The 23,010-nt window shown below is 40.7% G+C and overlaps 1 protein-coding gene across 4 annotated transcripts in view; it reads left to right on the top strand.

The window, feature by feature from the left end:
- Window positions 1–23,010, top strand: part of LOC131591904 (ras association domain-containing protein 8) — a 72,960-nt gene that overhangs the window by 31,986 nt on the left and 17,964 nt on the right. For all 4 annotated transcript variants that reach the window (XM_058863017.1, XM_058863019.1, XM_058863021.1 and 1 more), the window contains 2 exons: window positions 3,974–4,054; window positions 20,510–20,705. In XM_058863017.1, coding sequence (XP_058719000.1) covers window positions 20,603–20,705 — 103 coding nt within the window. In that variant the 5' untranslated portion in view covers window positions 3,974–4,054; window positions 20,510–20,602. The remainder of the gene's footprint in view (window positions 1–3,973; window positions 4,055–20,509; window positions 20,706–23,010) is intronic.

Below are 23,010 nucleotides of genomic sequence, written 5' to 3'. Positions count from 1 at the left end.
ACTTGTGACAGGCAAGCTCTCTTCTTGATAGAAGCCAAACACCAATCCCAAGTTTATTTTTACATTGGTTATTATATAGCTGCTGAAGGATGACTTCTGATTACCAGTGATGAGAAGATAATTTGGACCATCTGCCCCAGATGTGGTAAAAGGCCTCCCTAGCTGGCAGCATCTGATCCTCCTCACCACCCTGTCCAAAGCAAACACACCTTTCATCACTACCTCCAGGCATTCACAAATCCATCTGTACTTTGGATATGATACTGTATCTTTATAGGCTGTGGCCTCAAGGCTAATAATTCATAGTGGTGTAGGCTCCAGCTGATACCTGCAGCCTTTCAGAGTTGTTGTTGCCTTGATAGGAACAGAAGCTAACATCTTGCATTTCCCATTACCCACAAGAACTGACTGAAATGATCTGACCTTGTTAACATTACAGATGTGTCTCTGTGGAGATAATGACTCAAACTTTCTAAGCTATTCTTTCTGTATTTTTTTTTCTTCTTTGTGGCTAATTGTTACTTAATTCAACAGACAGAAAGGGATGTAATTTCAAAGATTTCCTGCTTTTAATCAAGAATGCTGCTTTCCTATATTTAAAAAAACCTCAAACACCACCTTCCCCCCCAAAAGAAAGACACTCCAAGTTTTGAAAAGTGAACTTCACACCTTTTTTAATGCTGTTTCTCTGTAAGGTCTTTGTCAGTATGATAAGCTGCTTTGTGTTTCCTGAACTTCATTTAAACAGAGGGTTGTTTTTGTTCACATGAATTGAGGAACAGTTTTGATCATTCAGTAAGCTGTAGACCACCTGTGAAGCAAATAAAACATGATTTAAGGTAAAAAGATTTGTTACCATGCCAATCTAGTTTCCCTTCCATGTGAGTGGAAGGGTCACAGTTGCTTTAGAAGTATGTGACTGAAAGGGACCACCTGAGTTGGAAAGTAATTTCTTGTTCTTCCCAATCCTCCTCTTGCACTGCAGACTATTGACTAATAAACGTTCAGTCAAAGAAGTTTTGGGAAAAACCTCCATGGGAACAGATCATCAAAACAGGGAGTTTGCATTTACAGCAGTCCCTCAAGCGTATGTTTAGTTTGGTGAAAGAATGAGCCTGGTTAGGTTTGGGTTTAGTGTTCTTCTGCCTTCTTTCAGAGGAGTAGATCTCTCCACCTGCTGGAAAGGGAGTTTCCCACCCACAGGAGGCAGAAATCTTACTGCTCTCTGTATTTCCACCCTCCCACTGAGTTCCCTGCATGTGCAGTGTGTATTTCCTCCTGATCTGAGATGCACACTGTCACCAGCACCGTTTTACCAGTGTGGAGGTGCCAAAACAGATGGATTGTATAGCAGGTTGGTCATCTTGATTCACCTTAAAAAGAAACCTGACCACTGGGGAAGTCCTTTTTTTTTGTGGTATCTCTTAAAAGAAGCTCTTCCTTTGAGCTACTTGTGGCATTTGCACGTGTGCATCTCCTCAGAGCCTTGCAGGAATAGACTTTTAAGGTCTCTTATTTTACCTACTTCTGTTAATTGTGTTTTCTTCATAACTTTTGGTTTTTTGAGACAGTATGCCAGCAAACTTAGGCAGCAATTTATCTTGTATCCTTGCTAAGTTTCTATTATGCTGGACTACTTTCTTGTTGGTTTGACTGACTTGTCTCTATTCCTGTATATCTTTGCATTTTCTGTGAGGATCTCCTTCTACAAGTACAAACTGGAACTGGGGTTGCAGTGTCAGAACAAAGACCACTTTAGTATTTTCCTTGGGACTTTCATGAAATAAAATACATAAAACATCTCCATTAAAATGTCTGGATTGATGAAGAGAAGGGGGAAAAAAAGCGCCTTTTCCTCCAGCAGTGGCTTGATTAATGGATTTATTGTTTGTACAGATTTTGTCAGGAAGCCATATGGCTTGAGGAAAACAAAGAGGAAGTGGCTGATGTTGGGAATCTGATTTAATAGGGGTCCCTAAGGACAGAATGTGGCTCTTATCCTTACCTCCTTCCCACTCAGTTTGCAGAGTGGTCTGAGAAGAGCTTTAGGGTTTCAATAGAGCTGCAGATAATGGAGCTCTGTTGGAGTGGAAGTTTCAGTCCCTGCTGCTGGATCAGCACCACGGCCACTCCATTCTCAGGTTCAGAATCCACTATTCTTTGGCTTTTGTATGAAGTGTCCTGGAGTAATTAACAAACAGCAGTAATTGAAATGTTTGCTATTTGTGTATTGGCAGTTGATCAGTTTGCAGTAGATAAAGATAACTTTTAGCATCTCAAAGCTGAGTTTTCATAGTTTAGGGTGAGATTATTTCTCTCTTCTCTCCCTCCCCCAGCAAAATTCAAGCATCTGTGCCTCTGGATTAACTAATTCACCATCTGTATCCTAAAACCAGATTTATTTTCCTAATCTAACATGTGTAAGTGGGGATTGGTAAGTAACTGTGGCTCAAGCACTGGTGATTTAACCTGATGTGGTGGGTTAGATGAATGTTCTGCGTTTTCTATGACTGTTTGACCCTACTTAGGACTATGTGGTGAATAAACCTGAGTGGAGAACTTAAAAGAATGTTCTCTAATGGAACTGCAATCAAATACATTATGGAGATTTAACAAGCATATCTTCCTTCTGTTAAATTACAGCTTCTCAGCTGAGAGACATAAACTCACCAAAAATTATTCTGTTCGTTTCAGGTCTAGAGTGAAAGGCTTATGTGAACTGTTAGTAAATGTTAGTGGTTCTGCAGAGTGGAAAGCACAAAACATCACAAAAACATATTCTGGCAACCCAAGAATTTAATTAATACTGGTTTATGGATGAAAGCTGCATGTTCAGTTAGTCATGGTGAAAATTATGTGTGCCTGAGACTTTTGGAGCTCCCGAATGTGCTATTGTGGCGTTTTGGGCTATAATGAGAGAAGCAATTACTCTTACAGGGCTTTGATGCATTGTGTGCATGGTCCAGTATTTTACAGACCTCCCTTCTTTCCAGATCTTTTAGAGGTTTTTGTTGTTTTCTGAACTCTTATGATGTTCTTATGCTGGAGTTGGTACTTATTACATCTTTCCATTGGAATGATATTAGGAGACAAACATTTTGTCTGGGCAAAATTCATTGTCTGACAAGAGTAGTAGAGGAGATGCTGAAATACTAGTGGAAAGTTTTTCTGATTTAGAGCTGTTTTTCCATGCTGCACTCTATAAAGTTCCCATGTAGAGTTACACGTAAAATATATGTTCCTTTAAGATATTATCCAGAAAATCTTTGGTTGTGAAGTCTTAAAAATAACCACATCTCACATGTTCTCCTTGGCTGTGCCATAATATTAGGCAATATCTGTCACAATGATGCTGTTAAACATGGTTGTTGTAAGCATCCCTTCCAAGCTGATTATTAGTCTCAATCAGCAGTTTGGGATTTGTTACCTTTTGCCCAGTTTGTTTGGCTGTTTGTGCATGCATTGCTCGTGATTCACTGCTGCGAGGGAGTCAGGGTGTGCAGCTCCAGAGCACTTGGAGGGTTTTACATCTGGAAGCGCTCCAGTCTGAGGATTATTTTCCTTAAAAAGAAAATTGGGAAAGAAGATTATTTCACAATCTCCTATATTTACAATTTACCAGTGGTAGATGCTTGTGACTACCTAATACAGTGTTTAGGGGATTTTTGGTTTTTTTTCTAATGTTCTGGAAAGCTGTAGAAATGTTGTTTACCACACTTAATTATTTATAGCAAGAACATGTCACACCAGGTATAAGAAGCAGCAAATTAAGAGCAGTATTCCACTTTTCTTTTGAACTAACTTTTCAAAAATAGAATACTGCTTGTGTGTACCAGGCAGTTGTAGATCTGTAGGTGCCAGGTGAACACTTGCGTTCTTCCAAAACATTAAAGGAAGGAGGGGGAATAGAAGTTAATCCTCAAGAAGGTTGTTTCACTTACGTATAGCAATATTCCTCCTTTTTTCCTTCTAGGAACTGCCCTTGTAAGCAGAGTGGACACTGATGCTTGGAGCAGCAGATCGAGCATAAGCAGACATCTGTCTTCATCTGCAGGTAAGAATTCAGCACCAAAACCCTCCAAGAGAGAGTTTGCCTGCTTCCTTCTGAAAGTACTTGCACATAGAGCATTCTGAAAACTCTAACGCTTAAAGAATTACAGAATGGCCTGGGATGGAAGGGACCTTAAAGATCATCTCCTTCCACCCCACAGCTATGAGCAGGGACACCTTCTGCTATCCCAGGTTGCTCAGAGCCCCATCCAACATGGCCCTGAACACTTCCAGGGATGGGGCAACTTCTTAAGTTCATAATTTCCTCCTTTCTTCCTGTGACTAGAAATCTGAGCAAGATCCCAGTCCCCCTGCTCTGTACAATGTTTTCTCTAAACAGTTGTGTTCTGGGCAGACCTGTCATGGCCCTGCTGAATTTCATCTCCTGAATGGTGTCATCTCCATGGATATGCACCTTCCTGCTGTATAAGGCCCACAGCTAACCTGTCACTGGGGAGTGTGGAATGAGAGGAAGCTTTTGTCCTTGGCTCCTCTGCTTGTCAGATGATCCTGGGCAGCAGATCTTCACTTGAGAAAGAATATCTTCACCGAAAGGCTTGTCAAGCATTGGAATGGGCTCCTCAGGGAAGAGGAGTCACCATCCTTGCAGGTGTTCAAGCAATAACTGGTGCTTCTTCTTTGGTTTGGGTGACAAGATGGTGTTTGGTCAAAGGTTGGACTCCATGATATTGGAGATCTTTTCCAACCTTAATGATTCTGTGGTTTACTGTAAGGAGTTGTCCCCAGTTTAGCCACTCAAACATTGCCAAAAACCAAAAAGAGTTGTCAGGAAAAGTAAATAGTAGCAGGTAGTGTTTTTCCTGACATGATGAATCCTTGATACAGGAAAAATATCAGAACTTAGACTAAACATATACTTTCAGATTACGCATTGGTTTATTTTTTATATTGGTTTGATTTTTTTCAGTCCCGTCTTTCGTGATGTAGATGAGGCTGGTGAAGCAAGTGAAAAATACTGAGAATGCAGCTTCTTCTCTTGCTTGTCACCATTTACAGGCCTTGTCTAATGCTGATTTGCCTTTTGTGCACACATCAGCTTCTCAGTGATAGACTTCCATAGCAATCACACACCCTTTTCATCTCTGTGTGTATATTGCCATTTTACCACTCCTTCTATTGCAAATGCAGCATTTATAGCAGTATTCTGTTGATAACTGAAGCAGCTGAGGCACCAACAGAGCTAAATAAATTAAAATGCTTTGTTCATTTGCCACAATGACAGCTTGTCACATGCTCTGTGTATCAGAGGTACAGATAAGGATAAAGGTACAACAGCTTTATCTTACTGCAGGAAAAGCTGAAGAAAAGCAGCATAGAATAGATATTTCCATTATCCTTAATATAGTGTAGAACTAGTAGAAATATCAATGCACATATATAAAATGCACTCTCTATGGTGAAGAGGAGCTTTGCTGAAGAGTGGTACATGTGTGTGGATGCATCTGTCCATATGTACAGCACCCAAAATGCTGTGTTGCTAGAGTCTGGCTTCAGACTTGCCATAAGTTGCCTCATATTTGAGAAGTGTTTTGGGTTTTTCATTAAAGCACTTTCAGCCTCACATTCTAGGCACCTTACGTGTCTCTTTAATGCACATCAGTGGATTGTTTCTAAAGCAGATATTTTCAGAGCATTAATTACTACCTTCAGCCAACAACATCATCTTGCTAAAGGGGTGTGATGGTTTTTGTAGGGGGTTGGTACCAGCCATGGGGACAGTGCTGCTGAAGCACCACACAGAATTTAGACAGACACTGCTGCCTTATTTTTGCTAGGTGACACTTAGCCAGAGCATATATACATATGTATGTTAACCTGAAGCTCCAGGAGGCTTGGAATGTAGTGGTGTTAAGCCAGGTTTTCTTCTGCCAAGTTAAAATATTTAAGAATTTGTTGTTGACTCTATTTGAATAAATTCCTTTCAGTGGAGCGAGTTTGTGGCTGGCTGCCAGGTGACTTTGGTGTCACTCCTTTATTTGTCACTTTGAAACAAGTCATGTGAGTTACTGTCTCTGAATGATTTTATTGTATGAGAGCAGAAGGTATTTGCCTGCTGGAAATTCATCAGGATGGTGCCTGCCCATCCTCATACAGGGAGAGTTACTTATTTACCTTCACTTGTTTTGAACAAACCAGTTTGGTTTTTTTGCCTCAAGCATCACTAATGTAATTTGTTGTTGTTACGTGACTTTATTTTGCTGTCTGTTTGGGTCAGCCTGTAGTATGTGTTTTATTAAAACTTCTTTTTCCCCAGCTGAAATCATGGAGTAATAATAGATTTTTTTTACTTCTAAGGAAAAAAAAAAAAATCAATCCACTTTTATTCAGTGTTAATCAATAAATAGAATAATGAAAAAAGGAGCAGAACTTATTCACTGTGGTAGCACAAGTGGACAGCAAATCAGAGGATTAACTTAGTGAAATACTTTTCTTTCAATACTTAAACTTTAAACATGAAAGGGAGACAAAAATAGACATAACTTTTTCTTTGAAGTTCAGAGTAGGTCTAACAATGCTTTAAATTGAATTAACTCACACAAAGTCTTAAATGCAGTTGACAAAAATTGTTTTGAGACCCACTTCAGAAACTTTCACTCTCAGGATGCCACTTCATGTTTTTCTGCATAGTGATATTGCATTTTCTGGGATTTTGGATAAGCGACAAAACCAGACTTTGTTGGTTTGTGAGCACTGAGACGTGATTAGTATCTACCAGCTGTTTTGTGACCTGTGTTTGTCATGATTTAGATGCCTTTGACCTATCTAAGCTGGGCAGATACTTCTTCTGGCTGGGCAAAAAAAACCTGTGTGCTCCCTTCCAGAACCATAGAAGCAGAGTGCAATTCCCTTTTCATCTGAGTGCCCCAGCTCATGAATCAGAAAATGCTCCATTCATGGAGCTCCTGATTTCCTGCCCTTCACCTTCGATTGGTATCCACTAAAAGGCATTAATAGGTGGGAGAAGTTTCTGGGTGTTCCCTGTGAGGATCTCTGGCTCAGGGAGTTTTGCTCTGATGTGCTGGTGAGTTCTGGTTGAGGTGAGGAATAATTTCAAGGGAAAAGTGTTGCCTCTCAGGTTCTCATTGTGTCTCCTGCCTGTCTCAGCTTTGCTGCATGCACACCTTTCTCCTTCTGCCTGGGCACTGAGTCACTGCAGGAAAAAAACAAGATTTCTTTGACAGTGGTATCACTGGGATCCTTGAGTTTTGCTGCATCCTTTGCATTGCAAGAGATACTTTTTGTCTCTTGTCTCTTCCTCACTCCAGAGCTGCCCACTCCACAAAGTACTTCTTGTTTCTTTGCTGTGTTGCACTTGTTTAGACAGGTGGGGCAGCCGAAATTGAAGATACCATGGCATGTGCATCCATTTCTTTCCTCTTCCTCACTTGGTCACATTTTTATTATGTGCAGCTTCTTCCTTCCTCATTTAAGGCTTCTTTTCCTTTACTTTATAGTCCTGGGTGAATCTGTCCTTACATAAAATTCGGATCTTACATCCACATTTGAATGGTTTCTTTGCATTTGGAGCAGCAATGCTTCTCGTATTTGAAATGCATTTCAAGTTGAATACTTTGAAAGTGTTTATGAAGAAATACAGTGGTGTAATAGTTGGGGGAAAAAAATTTTTCTTCCAGTGGTTTTTCAGAGTTGGGATTCATCTTGTGCTTGGCAGCTGAGGGCAAACTGGAAATGGAATGTAAGTGGAGACAGGATGTCTGGAAAGGACAGAAGTATTGATAATAAATGGCAAGGGGGGGATGGTGTGTGGAAATGCCACTTAGATGAAAAGACAGTAGTCCCTGGCTTTTCTGCTTCAAAAATATTTGGTTCTTGAGACATAGGTTGCTGCATCCAAGCCTTGACTGCTGCAGGCAAACCATTTCCTCCTTTTTTTTCTCTAATTTATTAAGCTTTGGCAAGATTTGCATCTTCTTACTTGCTGTAGAACAGTGGAAAAAACAGAATTATGCAATTCCTGCAGACTCTAAAGTTAAAATAACTTGGTTTGTGTTTTATTAATTTATCAATCACTAGGGAATTCTGCAATATTCTTATATTTGTACTAGCAAAATGTGGAAGATCTCACCTCATGGGTGTTTAATGATTCACTGTCATTAAACATTTGAGAGGAAAAATGTGCTCATTACCCAATTCAAAAGTTTTCCCACTTTATTTACTGCTGTGTAAACATCAAACTGTAGTTTTTCCCAGCCTGGAACTGCAAAGATAGTATTGTTTTTGCACTAATTGCAATGCATATTAGTCATTTCTCTCTCTGGCAGGAAAGAAACTCAGCTTTTTGGAGGCATGTCATTCTGATACAATCTCTTCTCTTTGTTCCATGTAGGTTTGGCAGTTCTGTAGACTGCTTCCTACAAAGGACAGTTGCACAATGTTTAAGTATGAGAATATCTGGGCTTTAAAGAAATAAAGTTTTGAATTGTATTTGTTAAGGAAACATGGTTTAGTATTTGATATCTTGGAGTGAGGAAGAAAAAATAGCAGCTAAACAAAGTGTAATGTATCTCATTTGTCAAATTGAAAAAATCTTACAAATACCTGCAAGTTAATATTCAAGTAATTAATAACTAAATAGGAAGAGAAATGTGAATGTCTGGCTTACCTCACTCTCTAAGTCTGCCTTTGTACTTTTATAAATAAGAATTTTATAAACAATAATTTAGGATTTCTTTCATATAACCTTTCCTAGGTCTGAGGAGACTCATGTAGTTGGATTTTAATATAATGTTATGTTTTGGACATTTTTATCATTTAAAGCATATTGTTAGTGCTTTAAATTTTGCACATTTTCAGGTATTTATTTGCTTACTATCTTCTGATTAGCACAAACTTTGTGTGGGCAGTTCCCCTTGAGTTCTTTCTAGGATTTGGATTGCTTGCTAGGTAACTGTGCTTAATAAGCCATTCTGGCCTCCTGATGTTACTTGGTATTGTACATTTCCATAGCTGCATATCAGTAAAGATTAGAAATCCCAGCAACCACTTTTTACTTAAAAGAATACTGGCCAGGCTGTTTTTGTTAAGCTCCCTCACACAGTTCTAAATCCTTAACCCTGTCTATTAACTTACTCAGTGCTACCAGTGGCTCTTCAGACTGCACAGCCTCTCCTCTGTTTCTGTGGAGAAACAGAATCCACAGTCACTGGGCTGTTTTCAAGTAAGAAAGACCAGGGGAAATGAAAAATGTCCTAATCAGATCTCTTGTTTTTGGTTTGGGTTTTTTTTTCTGCTTCCAAAGAGAAATGCAAGCTGGGCTTTGTCCTTCATAAGCAGTGTGATGATAACCCAGAGAGTTCATCACAACAATCCATGCAGCAGTGCTGAGATGCTGTTTTGTTTAACTTGGGCTCTATGTCAGGGAGGCTTCAGGAAGAATTTCTTCATGGTTAGGGTGGTTAGGCATTGGAAGGTACTGCCCAGGGAGGTGGTAGAGTCACCATCTCTGGAGATCTATAATGAAAATTGGATGTGGCACCTAGTTCAGAAGGCGGTGATTGGTCAAAGGTTGGACTCAATGATCTTGGAGATCTTTTCCAATGTTAATAATTCTGTGCTCTTCAGTACCAGTGTCTGGCACCCCAGGCATCTCACAAGTTCAGAAAAAATGGTGAAGACCCACCATGACAGGAGGAATAATGATACAATTCCTTCTGGAGGGGGTGAGTGCACTTCCAGAAGGTCTTGATTATGTTGCCCATCTTCTGGGTGCTTTTTCAGGAGCGCTTTAAAGCAAAACTGTGCTTGTCTTGGCCTCTCTGAAAGGCACCAGAACCCCCAAAGAGAAGGTGCACCCAGCCCAAGCTGTGGAGGCGAATAGAGTAAGCTCAATCAGCCTGAAAAGCAGTAGGGTCTCACCTGCAGATCCATGGTGATTTGGTAGGTGCTGTGCAGTTAAAGAATGGAGTGAAGGAGGATAAAGAGATTTAACCAGTAACTTGGTGAGTTGCACTTCCATGTGCATGTCTGAGGTGAATGGTGAGTGAGCCATAAAGAGTTCACTGGGTAAACTGAGCAAGAAGTGAATAAGAAGGGCAGAGATCAGTGTGGAAGGACTTCCTGAAAATCAATGGATCAAGTGAAGAAAGGGGAGAGCTGCTTTGCCCTGCCTGCATTTGGCAAGTCTGCTGACTCCAGAATTCTGTGCTGACATCATTGTGCTGGGCAAATGGACACAATGGGGTTGCTGAGGGTGCAGTGAGGAGGAAGATGTAGCCATTAGGAGCTGAGATGAAAGCCTGTGACTGCATGGCCAGCAGTGAAAGGCTCTATCTCAGAAACTGCAAAATGTAGACGCTGTCTGAAAATACAGAGGGAAATTAATACATTGAAAGTTGTGCTGGTTTAAAAATTGTTGCCACGGAGAAAGAAGGCAGGAGCAGGAAAATGAAAACTTTTTTTCACTCGCTTGCCATATTTAATTTGACCTAACATCTATTTTCTATTGGCATTGCTGGCTGTGACTTCTGTTAATTGCTGTCAGTATTTTGGCAGAGAATCATGTTTTTCCTGAAGAGCTCTTTGCTGGGTCTTTCTATGAGTGTGATATGTGATCTTTATAAGCCTTCAAAGGGGAAGTGTATTTATTATGACGTTCAAATCTGCACTTCTCACTCCTCCCGGTGAGTTTTAGAGTTTAGGTGAGTTTCAGCAAAACTTATAGAGAATTAGTAGTTCAGAAAGTATGAAGTTTGTAACAGTTTCCCTAAAATTAGCTGAATAGAGAACTTAAGTATCCTCACCTCCTGAAGTAGAATTTGGTTCCACATCCATTCTGTGCAGTGTGGCCAGCTGGTGACCTTAGAGCTGCCTGTGGCACTGCCACAGAACTATGGGAATTGTTCTGAAATGGGAATTGGACTGAAAACTATGGGGATTTCAAACTGAAAGAGAGGGAAATTAGGTGAGATATGTGGAAGAAATTGTTCCCGGTGAGGCCCTGGCACAGGTTGCCCAGAGAAGCTGTGGCTGCCCCATTCCTGCAAGTGTCCAGAGCCAGGTTGGATGTGGCTCTGAGCAAGCTGGGATAGTGGAAGGTGTCCTTGTACATGGCAGAGGGATGGGAATGAGATGAACTTCTTCCAGCCCAACTTGTTCCATGATCCCATGAATTAAGTAATGTACTTTAAGTATTTCAGCCCATAAGCTATTGCTGTGTGTTATGATTACCTCAGATTTTGCTCTAATAAAATTAGCCATGCTCACAATTGTCAAGAGAGGGGAAATACTTAAATGATCCAGCTGAGTCCTATAAATAGAGAATAGAAGAAGCAAAGAAGTTCTTTTGTGCCTGGGGAAATATGGAAGTAAGCACAGCCAAGTGTAAATTTTAGAAAGTAATGGGTTCCCCCCACTTATTTATCTTGCTTAACTGTTTAAATACTCCTCGTAGTAATAAGTTCTATTCTGTCTTGCAGACTTTTCTAAGTTGCCAGGAGAGCAACTTGAAATTTCTTAGGTAATGTTTAATGAATAATGTAGCTGCTCACTGAATAAAACTTTGAGATTATAATTTTTTGAACAGTTATGTTGCTTAAGGTGAAAGTGCCTCACCTTGTTTCTGTTTCAGAAATTGCATTTCATTACAGTGAGATTTCAGTAGTTGTGTCATACCATAGCTTTAAATCATGTGCTTGAGTGACTTTTAAAACTTCTATTAATTCAAATTTAAGTAGATTTCAGTTGCAGGATGTATTTTATTTCCTGCATCCTTCATCCTTGCAAATTTGGAAGGGGAGGAATGGGCTCATTTGTATGCAAGGTTCACCACAAAGTAGAGGAAGGTGTTATGTTTTGGTCCATGTCTTGAAATGTGGTAAGTGTAACAAGTTTCTTGAATGGTTTTGTTATTGGTTTTTTTTTGTTGTTTTTTTTTTTTTTTTTAAATTTGCCTTCAACTCACATTTGAGGTGCAGGGAACACCTCTCTGACAGCTGAGACTCAGGGTGGCTGTAGTCTACTGGCAAAGCAAATGCTGCATGTGGGCTGAAGTGTAAAGAAGATTCAGCCCTACAAAACTAAGAGTTAATGCAGCTCTTGCCAAAAGGGAGCAGATGAGCTCATTGCCTCATTAGTGTAAATATTGGCAATTACCCACGAATGTCTTCAGTCTCTCAGCTGGGCGTGAGTGTTTGTGGACAAGCCGCGAGGGGAGAGGGGAAGAGTTGAATGGGTGGAGCTGTGTCTTCCTTGGAACCAATTTGGAGAGTGACCTATTTTGTCTCCTTTGAACCCAGGGCATCTCGAGGTCTAAGGCAACTTTGAAGTAAGGTGTGTGTGTTGTAGATTTTGTATAAATATTTCCCCTGCAATGAACCAGCTTACTTATTTCTCTGCTCTTTGTTTTCTTTCACTCCCACACACTACTTAGACCATATTAGAGATGTATAGATGTGACTTCCACCTAACACTGCTGTTTATTAATAAAGTGGTGTGCAATAAAACTGTTTTCTCAAATGCACTATATATTTGCTACTAATGAGGCACAAATACTTACATGACTTGAAAGACATTACAGTGCAGTAAACATCTGCCTGTTGATTGAGATGATGAATCAGGAGATGTTTGTTTAACACACACTTTTTTTTTGAGCTGTTTGTCACAGCATTTATATGCAGTGCAGGCTCATTGGCTAATGTATTTGAAAAAGGATATTCCTCTACCACAGAATAAATCTGTCCCAGCTGCTGTCTGAACCTCTGCTGTGCTGCCACCAGCTATCCTGCTGGAGCCAGTCCAGATGAGGGACTGGCCAAGGGGGTCAGAGGGATGGAGCAGCTCTGCTGGGAGCAAAGGCTGAGGGAACAATTGGGATTGTTCAGCCTGGGGAAGAGAAGGCTTTGGGGTGACCTCATTGTGGCCTTGCAGTGCCTGAAGGGAAGCCACAGGAAAGATGGAGAGAGACTCTTGACAAGGGCCTGGAGTGACAGGACAGGAGGTAATAGCTCCCAAGGGACAGAGAAGAGGTTTAGATTAGATATGAGGAAGAAATTCTTCCCTGTGAGGCTGTGGTTGTCCAGAGAAGCTGTGGCTGCCCCATCCCTGGCAGTGTCCAAGGCCAGGTTGGATGGGCTCTGAGCAAGCTGGCATAGTGGAAGGTGTCCCTGCCCATGACAGGGGTTGGAACTGGATGGGCTTTAAGGTCCCTTCTAGCCCAAACCACTGTGTAATTCTGTGATCCAGCCCTTCCTAGAACACTGGTCACCAGTGGGGCTTTCTAGGATGAATCCTCTCAATCCTGCCTCTCTAGGATTGTGATGTTTCATACTGACAATTTTGTTTGATAGTAGCTAAACTTGAGAATGAAGAAAAGGAGTGCTTCATGTAAAATGAAGGTGATACTTCAGTCCTAATCCTGAAGCACATTCAGATTTGGGATTTAGTGAGTAAGACTGCTTGAATTGAATTCAGCCTTGTATCACAGTAACTCCTGTCTCAAGAGCTGAAAGAAGTGCTGCATCAGATATTGTTTTGATTTGCTGGTACATATCCTCAATATAATTCTCTTAAGTTTTAAATTTTTAAATTTCTGCTTTAGAAACTCCCTGACTGAGATCTAATAGAAGCAAGATTCCTTGAAACTCTGACTTGAGTGCTGTTACCAATTCCAAAACACCCTTGGGTTTTTGTAACACTAGTCCATGTGGAGTTCAGATTTTTTTTTAAAATCTAATCTTAAGGAAAGGAGAGTATTAATTTCAGAGTTGTTTGTTCCTGTTGAATTAATTCAAGTGCAAGGATGTCAAACTTACTGTTTAAAAATGCAAGTTGTGCTCTCAGCAGTGACCAAATACAAAGGAACTTCAGTAAGCCATCTGTCTCTTTGACTCACCTGCTGGCTTATTTTCTTCCCAATATTTTGTCGGGATTTGAAAATGTTTTGCAGTACAGTTGGGTCAAGCCTGGTAGCTCCAAAGTGTTACAGACTGTGATAGGAGTACTATCACTCCAGCCATCAATCTGTGTTTGTGACAGCTGGTTGGAACTCACTTTTCTATGAAGGCCATGAGAATTTTGGACACGGTTCATAATTGTGAAGGTTTGTAGCTATGTCATCACTTGTATCCCAAGTTAGATGAATGTTTTGTGCTGTGCTGTGCTGCAGTTAAATCTTTATTAAGTGGTTTCTCTGGTTTCTTCAGATTGTCACATGTGATTGATTTAGATTAAAACACTGTGCAGGAAGAAGTCCTAAAGGTTTAACATGCTTCCTGAAGTCAGAGATACGTCTTAGAATTAAGATAGTGAAGACAAAAATAAAGTTTTCAAGGTGAAATAATTATTTCAGGTAATAAGTGAATAGTTGCCACTAACAAAGTGTATCTTTGCAAGAGCTGACAAAAAGCGTGGCTGAATGCTTTACCTCCTCCTATCACTCCTCCATCCCTAAAAGAAAACAAATTAATTCCTTCTAGCTAATTCTCACCAATACAAAGAGAAGAGACAATTTGTTTTTTCTGTGCTGTAAAGATTGCAGCTCAAGGAGAGATTGTAGCTCAGGGAGAGTTTGGGAATGTTCTGTAATTAGGCAAAATACCAGTTGCAGCATTTGTGCTTCAGAACAATGTTTCTTTCCCTCATTTTTTCCCACCAAATTGTTAGCTGTATTGCAGCAGGAGAAATTGCAGTGCAAGCAGCAGTTCCTGTTCAAGGCAGCTGAGGGTTCCTGGATGGAAGTCAACTGGTGATTTGTCTGGGAAACTGTGACTTGGGGAATTTTGGGTTATCCAGAGGCATTATTTTGTGCAGCCTTGGCTGCCAGAAACAACTGCCTGCATGTCAATGCTTGTACAAACTGTGTTGGTGCTGTGCTGTCCTCTCAGGTGAGGGGGAGTGTGTGTGTGTGTGTTGTGTGTGTTTAGATATCACTTGTGGCATCAGGATTTTGGCCTGTTTGACACAGATGTCAGACCATCATTTGGCCAGTCTCATGGAGAAAAATTCCTTGGTCTTAAACTCTCTCAAGCTTGTTCTCAACACTTCTGTCTTCATGGTTGTGGGACCTCTGGTTTATTTGTCTCAATCAGTGCTTATTATCTCAGAGCATTCTTCTGGAATAGCAAATGAATAACCTCCACGAGGGTTAGTCCCACGAAAAAATGCTGGATGCTACCTCAGTGTAAACACTCTTTTTCCAAAGGCATGGGCTGATTTCAAACCCACAACCTGTTCCTTTCAGATAAAAGTTTTGCCCGCCAAAAACTTTCACTTGATATTTTTACTTCAACCTGCCATGAAATATTTTTGTTTGTTTACTGATGGAAGGCTGCATATCTTGTAGGGTATTTCTTCTTCATCAGTCTAAGGGAGGAGGCTTCTTGGTAAGTAATAGGGAGGTTATTTCCAGTAGCCAATTCTGTATTTGCAGTTAACTTCATCTGAAACATGTTACTTGGCTCCCTACCAGGATTCTTCTGGTGGGGAAGACCTTCCAAATGCCTCCCTGTTCATGCTCTTCTGGATGGTTTATGAACTCTTTCTGGGTAGCTGGACTGGCCTCTTTGTGCTCATTTGTTTGGTATTTTCCAATCAAGACTTATTGGCACTAATTTTGCTTATTAATGGCTCATAGCATGGGTAGAACAAGCTGTCTGTTTGTCCAGGGCCCTACCTGGTGTCATAATAAGGAAAAACAAGGAGCACAACATGGTCATAGTGCACAGGGAATGGAAAATAAAGGGTAAATGCCAAACTCCAAATGATGTTTGGTTATTGTTAATTACAGATGAAAGCACCCTGACTTTCAAGTGTGCTTAACAACATGTTGGTTCCTTGCTGGGGCTACAGACAGTCACTGAACTGGTTGGTCAAAATTCTGCTGCAGTAGGATTTTAGTCCTTATTTGAGGTGCATGATGCTTTCAGGTAGTCTGAACCTTCTAAAAAGTAGAAATGAGGTGAAATTGCCATCTTAATTTTTACCTCTCAGGTTTCCTTGTGACTTGGTGCTTCTGGCAACATGTCTTGCTCGTATCTGCTTAGAATATTGTTTCTTATTAAATGCTAGAAAAATCCTTTGCACTTAGTCTGATCCAGCATGTCTTTTGTGAAGCTTCAGCCTTTTCTATATTTTGTAAACAAGTTGTGGAGAGGTAGCTAAATATAGCATAATATAAGCATAATATATGCTATATATATTTGTATGTGTATGTATGTACATATATATATATCTATCTAGATATATATGCTGGATTTTCTTTATGTTTAAAAACTGAACAAATATCTGAAAAAGTAAGACACCATCAGCCAATTAGGATAAAAGGGGAATTTTGGGAAAATGCTTAACTCATGGTAAAGAAGGGAATTGAGGAGGTTTCAGCCAAGGTCATGGAGAAGTGGGGGAAAGAAGTGGAATGCCAGATTTCCAGTGCTTGGTTCCAAGCAGAACTATGTGTGGCTGTGGAGCTGGTGGCTGACAAACTGAGGAAAAGCTGTGATCACAGGCGTGCTTTGGCTTGTGTGCCTCTCAGTAAATTAGTTTTGCATTCCTATTCCCAGTCATTGCTGAAATAAGTTATGCATAAGGTGAACTGGTTTTGAATTTATGGGATTGAGAAACCTGAAGTAAGATGATTCTCCCCCCACCCCCCAACCCCTCCATTGTCTTCAGAAAGAGATTTGCATGGTAATAGAGGTAAGGCTTATTTTGCCTCCTCTAACATAAAAGCACAGTATGCATTCTGGGCACAGATGTCAGGTTGAAAAATATATTTGGGGCTCTCAGATGACCCTAAGTGGGGGAGGCAAATCAGCTTTTACTGGTATGAAAGTTAACTGTCAGCAAATAAAGAACCAAATACCTATGAAGGAAAACCAAAGGTTAATAAAAAGGTGCTGCAGAGTTCTATTTGGGAAGCAGAGATAAGCACATGGCCAGAAAAAAATTCTGGTTTTCAGACCTCTCTGTGAATTTCTGCACAATCCTAGAAACCAAACAAGTCCTAGATCTATTTTTTTAACTTACTACAGATGAGCTTTGCTTAGAAACTCTAATGAGGCACAATGATTTCAGCACAGAGATCATACATTTCTGATGTATATTCTTAGTGGCAGGTACCAAAGGAATCCTGTGAACACTTGTGGGGCACATGGAATCCCCGGATTCATGGAGGAAAAGACTTCTGAGATCATTGGGTCCAAACTATGGTTGATCGTCACCTTGTCAACTAAACCAGAGCACTGAGCGCCATTTCCAGTTGTTCCTTGAACAACTCCAGGGATGGGGACTCCACCTGCAGCCCTTTTATTAAAACACTCCTTTAATTCAGCCCTGCCTGTTGGTCTGAGGGATGTACATACCACAAATTCTTTATCTTATTTAGCCTATTAAAACTATTTGTCCTGTAAGAAATGAATGGGGATGTTTCCCCTGAGCTTGAGCTGATTCAAAGGCACTTTGTTCAGATCATTTGCAGCTTTGGTGAATGCTTTCTTCAAACTTGGAAGTGTCAGCAAATATTTCCTTATTATATGATGCTTCCCTTTAGTCTTTGCTTTTTTTAAAGACAGACTGTAGGAAAACAAATGACCAAACCTGATCTGCACTGAGCACAAGACTGTACATTGTGTGCTGACTGGGGGAAAAATGCATTTGCTGGCTTGCTAAATTGAGATAATACTTTGGATGTTGACAGACAGAAAAACAATTAGAGCTGTCGGATGCTTTGCTGACGTGTGCGTTGTCACATGGAGAGATGGCTTGGTTGGTGCCAGGAAATCTGAACTGTTCAACCCTCAGCAAGTTATTAAGTTAATTAATAAAGTTCCTTACAGCTGGGCTTGGAATGTGAGGTATGTTTATTTGTGAAGACAACTGGTCCAAGAATAAATAGCAGAGGTCACAGATGAGGCCTGTGAGGTGTTTTCTTCACTCACTGCTGTGTTTTAGGCTGGTAAAATATTTTCTTCTGCTTAGTTTATTGGTACATTAAAATGGTGTTAACCTGACTGAAGTGTTTCTGTGTTTGTACATGGTTAATGCTTGTGCAGATAAATGTTTTCTTTGAATTACCTAGCTTTATGTGGGAAAATGTTTATCAAAACCTCTTCGGGTTTTCAGGTGCTTGTTCATGTCTAAGACTATTTCTGTATATGCTGATATTCTTAAAAATGATCACTTTTCTACTGAGTGTGCAAGTCTATTTCAGATCTGGTTTTACATACAAATTTTACATGTACTTCTGAGCAGGTAGCTTTGGGTAGGGATTTTGGGGTGGTTGCTGGCCTGACTTTACTTCTGGGTGCTTTTCTGTGAAAGCTCATCCTGTTGGTGTGGTGGGACCCCTGTGGCTCTAACAGGCTCTGAGGTTGCTGCTGCCCCAGCCTGTCAGGTGAGGATCTTCCAGGTATCCTCTGCATCATGTGTCAGTATTTGTCATCTGCTGGGTGAACTGTTTGGTTGTAGATGGGAAGTCACTTTTCCCCTTAGCTTGGGGGCTGCAGTGGTGCATCTTTTAGATGCAGGAAGAGATGTTCACATCCACAGGAGAGAGCAGCTCTGGTTAGACTGTAAATGTGAACAGCACTACATGTTTGAGTAGTGTTCTGTGCACCGTTTCTGCTTCCACGTGGTGCAGTTCCATTCAATCCATCAGCATCATCAGATTCCATGCTTCTCGTGTAACCCTACCCTGCCTGTCTTCACTAATCTCCCCTAAATAATTTTCAGATTTCTTTTACTTCATCCCTGTGTTATCCATTTTCCTGGTACTTAATTCTTAAAAAATACTGTCTTTAATTTTATCACTTTATCCATATGGGATTACCTGAGTACAGGAGCTTTTTTTATCATGTTATCACTGATTATTTTCCCTCCAGCTGCTTAAGCAGCCCAGCTGTTTCATTAGGCTTTCTTTATCTGATTTTGGTTTCTTGTTGTTGGTTGGTTTGTAGGTGGTTTTTGGGTGTTTGCTTTCTTGTTAGTTTCTGGGGTTTTTTTTAAGACTTAATCATCATTATTGGTGGTTTGGTTTTTGTTTCATTTTTGAGGGAATGTTCTGTCTTTTGAAGGCAATGATTTTTGTTTGGTTTACTATGAATTTTTTTTGCTTGGTATCATCGCAGTGCCTATGGAAAAACCTAGGAAAATACATTAGACAACATCTGGTTTCTCACAGAACCAGAACAGTGCTGGCAAGGGTTAAACCACCCCTACAACATTTCCCCTGATGCATCTCATTGTTTTAGAGGGAGAGAGAAGCAAACTGTCTGCTCACTTTGCTTTCTGGGTTCTGGTACAAAATGGATGGGTTTGTTGGGAATAGGAACCTTCAGCTGCTTCTGCTGAGAGACAAAAGTTGGATTCTCATGGACGGCTGTAATTAAAAATGTTTCCCCCTTGTTTTTCTACAGCTCCATCTGCTAGAAATTATTGAACAAACACTTAAAGCATCCTTACTAGTCCCTGGAAACATTCAGGCAGCATATAAAGGAATAGGGGCACCTGTTACTGGAAATAGTTATGAGTTTATTCTGGAGTTGTTTATTTAGTACTATTTCTCTGGGTGCTCTTTTTGTAACAACTCATAAAATTCTAGGAAATAAACTGTAATGAAACTTTGGGTAAGTCTGCACAAGAGACAGACATGGTTAAAGCATGGGATCCTAGAATGGAATCATAGAATTATTGAGGTTGGACAAGAACACCAAGTCCAACCTGTGCCCAATCCCTGCCTTGTCACCCAGCCCAGAGCACTGAGTGCCACGTCCAGTCATTCCCTGGACACCTCCAGGGATGGAGATGCCAAACCTCCCTGGGCAGCCCCTTCCAATACTTGACAAACCTTTCATGATGAAATTCTTCTGGATATCCAACCTGAGCCTTCCCTGGCACAGCTTGAGGCAGTTCCCTGGAAGCAGAGCCCAACCTGCCCCTGGCTCTCCCTCCTGCCAGGCATCTGTGGAGAGCCAGAATGGTCCCCCTGAGCCTCCTTTTCTCCAGGCTGAGCTCCTTTCCCAGCTCCCTCAGCTGCTCCTCATCAGAACTGCTCCAGCCCCTTGCCCAGCTCTGTTCCCTTCCACAGACACGCTCCAGCCCCTCAATGTCCTTCCCAAAGTGACAGGCCCAGAACTGGACAAAGATTTGAGGTGAGGCCTCACCAGTGCCCATGACAGGGGGACAGTCACTGCCCTGGTCCTGCTGGCCACGCCATTGCTGATCTAGCCCAGGTGCCACTGGCCTTCTTGCCTGCCTAGGCACAGCTGGCTCACGTTCAGCTGCTGTTCACCAGCACCCCACATCCTTTCCTGCTGGTAACTTTCCAGCCACTCTGCCCTCAAAATGTGTGGATGTATGGTTCCTGTTGTTTTTAAAGAAAGGAGGCTGTGTTGGCTCTCCTACCTGATAGACGTCAAAGTGAAATTGTCAACTTTTCAAATTGGTGATTCCTTGCTCTAAACACCAGGCTTTTTCTCTGTTCCAGCTGCTGCGGGAAGTCACCTGCATTGTGCCTGGTGCAGCTGCAAGAATGACTTGACTGATTTGCATTCATGGCTCTTGGATGATCTGGTGAACCATGGAGCTCAAAGTATGGGTGGATGGAGTGCAGAGAATCGTGTGTGGGGTCACCGAAGTCACAACATGCCAGGAAGTTGTAATAGCCCTTGCTCAGGCCATTGGTGAGTACTGCAAGGTGGGAAGTGGGGTGAAGCTTTTTTTGTGAAGCTAAACCCAGGGGAGGTGGGGGAGCACTGGGTACCAGCAGAGCAGAAAATGCAATGCACGGTGGGATAATCTTGCAGTGTAAACTTGTAGTCTTGGATTTTTTCACCTGCCAGAGAGAGATTGAAAAGACAGAAAAGAAACATTTCAAAATCTATAACTTTTCCTTCAGTAAAAATTTATTCTCTAAGTAATATTAATTATGCTGCCATTGGTTGTTGTAAATACAGCCTGGACTAAGGAAGGTGCTAAACTGCCAATATTCTGAGTACCAAAGAAAATATAAAAGGAGTGCAATATAATTGGTTAGCTAATGATGTTCATTGAAATTATACCCATTTTAAGTATCTTTAGCTATATTTGGAGTAGTATAGATCAATTAAATAGATCCTTTAGGGTCTCCTCTGACTATTGCATGCCACATAACTTGCTGCTCATGAAAGGGTAACTTGGAAGTCTCCATGCTGTTAGCCCTTTGCTGAACAGTTCAGAAGAGAAAAATAAAATCTTTCAGGCTTCAACACAGGAAAGTCTTGTCAGATATTTCTCAGTGATTACGAGCATCCTGAATGAACTTCAACCTCATCCTGTCAGTATTTCTTATGCTGATACTTACTCTTCACTAAAATGTTATAATTTGCTTTACATACTATTTAAATTTAGGTAAATACATACTATTAATTTTAGGTAAAACCTATGTTTTACCTAAAGTTAATAGTTTAAAGGCAAGCTTCTGCATTTTTTAGTATGCCAGCAGTTTTGCAAATTGTATTAGCAGTCTGACTCAATTTGAAAATAATAATTTTCTCAATAAAAAGCGAGTTAGGCCTATGAATGTCAACAAGCTAGTCTCCCTGTAAGCACAAAATCAATTTCTCTGAAATGGATGATTATTTATTTAAATGTTAAACTTCTAAACATAATTTCCATCTACTTACATCTAATAGAATGAAAGACTGGGACTTATTTATTTTATACTTTAAGAGGATTGAACAAAATGCTGGCATGTGCTTATCTATATGCACCAAATACCTTTAAAAGCTTCATTTAAAAATTGTAGAAAGTCAGTTTTTCTCTCAAATCTTGTAGTTGATGTTAAACTATTAAATGTTTCTTTACTGATTTAGTTGAAGCTTTTTGCTTATTGGTAATTGGTTCATCAGTTGCTTCCATATCTCATTTTCTGCCTGCAGGTTTTTTGAGAAACAATTCTGCTAGCATGATCATTTTCTAGTCATGATTAAGCGACACATGTTTAGAAATAATAAAGTGGTTTTGATACTTTTGTTCTTCACTTTGTTTTCAGCATCCCTTTCATTCTGTTTCCTTTCCCTTCTCCCACAGAAATGTCAGACTCACAGTTCTAGACAGTAATTTAATGTTCTCCTGTGTAATTTCTCCTTGGGTTTTCTTCTGTACCCTCAGTTGTTAGCCTGAACTCTGTAAAGACTCCCTCAGTGCTGGAAACACACACAGGTTTTGTCAGCTCTGCTGACTTCTGTAACACGTCACCAGTTTGTCTGGGACAGGCGACTCTGCTTCCATGCTGAGATAAATTTCAGCTGCAAACACAGCCAAATCAAGATAATCCTTTGGAAATTCCTTCCCAAGACAAATACCCTCTCTAGAAAACCGCCAGAGCAGTTCCCCTCTCACTGGGCCAGCTAGGACAGTCTCAAGCACCATATAAATTACACCTGTATGTCTTTGGCAGGGAGGGCTTTCCCAGCCCTCCTGTCAGGCCATTCATCAGGACAGAGCCATCTGGCTGCCCCTGTGGTTTGTCTGTAGGTCCCAGCTTACCAGGAGTAATTGTCACTCAAATTTGAAAGGGAATCTATGAAAATGCATCCCTCTAGCTCTCACCTGACATTTGGTGGTAGAAAGTAGGCAGTCTTAGTTGGCTTCCTCCTCGCTTGGCTCTGATGGGATTTTCCACTTTGCAGTCTGGCTCCTTCAGCGGTCACATAACTTGGCCGCACTCATGATTATTTTGTCTGTCTGTAAAGTTTGTGAGATGCTCCTTTTGTTTTATTGTGCATTACAGTTTATTACTAGGTCCTTGACTTAAAGCATACAACACAGTCTTCTTCACTGAGCCTGAAATGTGAATTGAAAGAAATATATTATTTTCTTCAAGTGCAGAGTCCAGAATATCTGCAAACTGGCTTATTTTATAGCCACTTGTGCAGGAAAGCACAAACCAAAGATACCTGGATTAAGACATCCAGAGTTAAGAAGCTTCTCATGGACAAATTAAGC

The sequence above is a fragment of the Poecile atricapillus genome, chromosome W (genome assembly GCF_030490865.1).
Source record: "Poecile atricapillus isolate bPoeAtr1 chromosome W, bPoeAtr1.hap1, whole genome shotgun sequence".
In the NCBI taxonomy this organism is placed as follows: Eukaryota; Metazoa; Chordata; class Aves; order Passeriformes; family Paridae; genus Poecile; species Poecile atricapillus.
The sequence above is the reverse complement of the archived record's forward strand: the minus strand, read 5'-3'. Positions and strand labels throughout refer to the sequence as shown.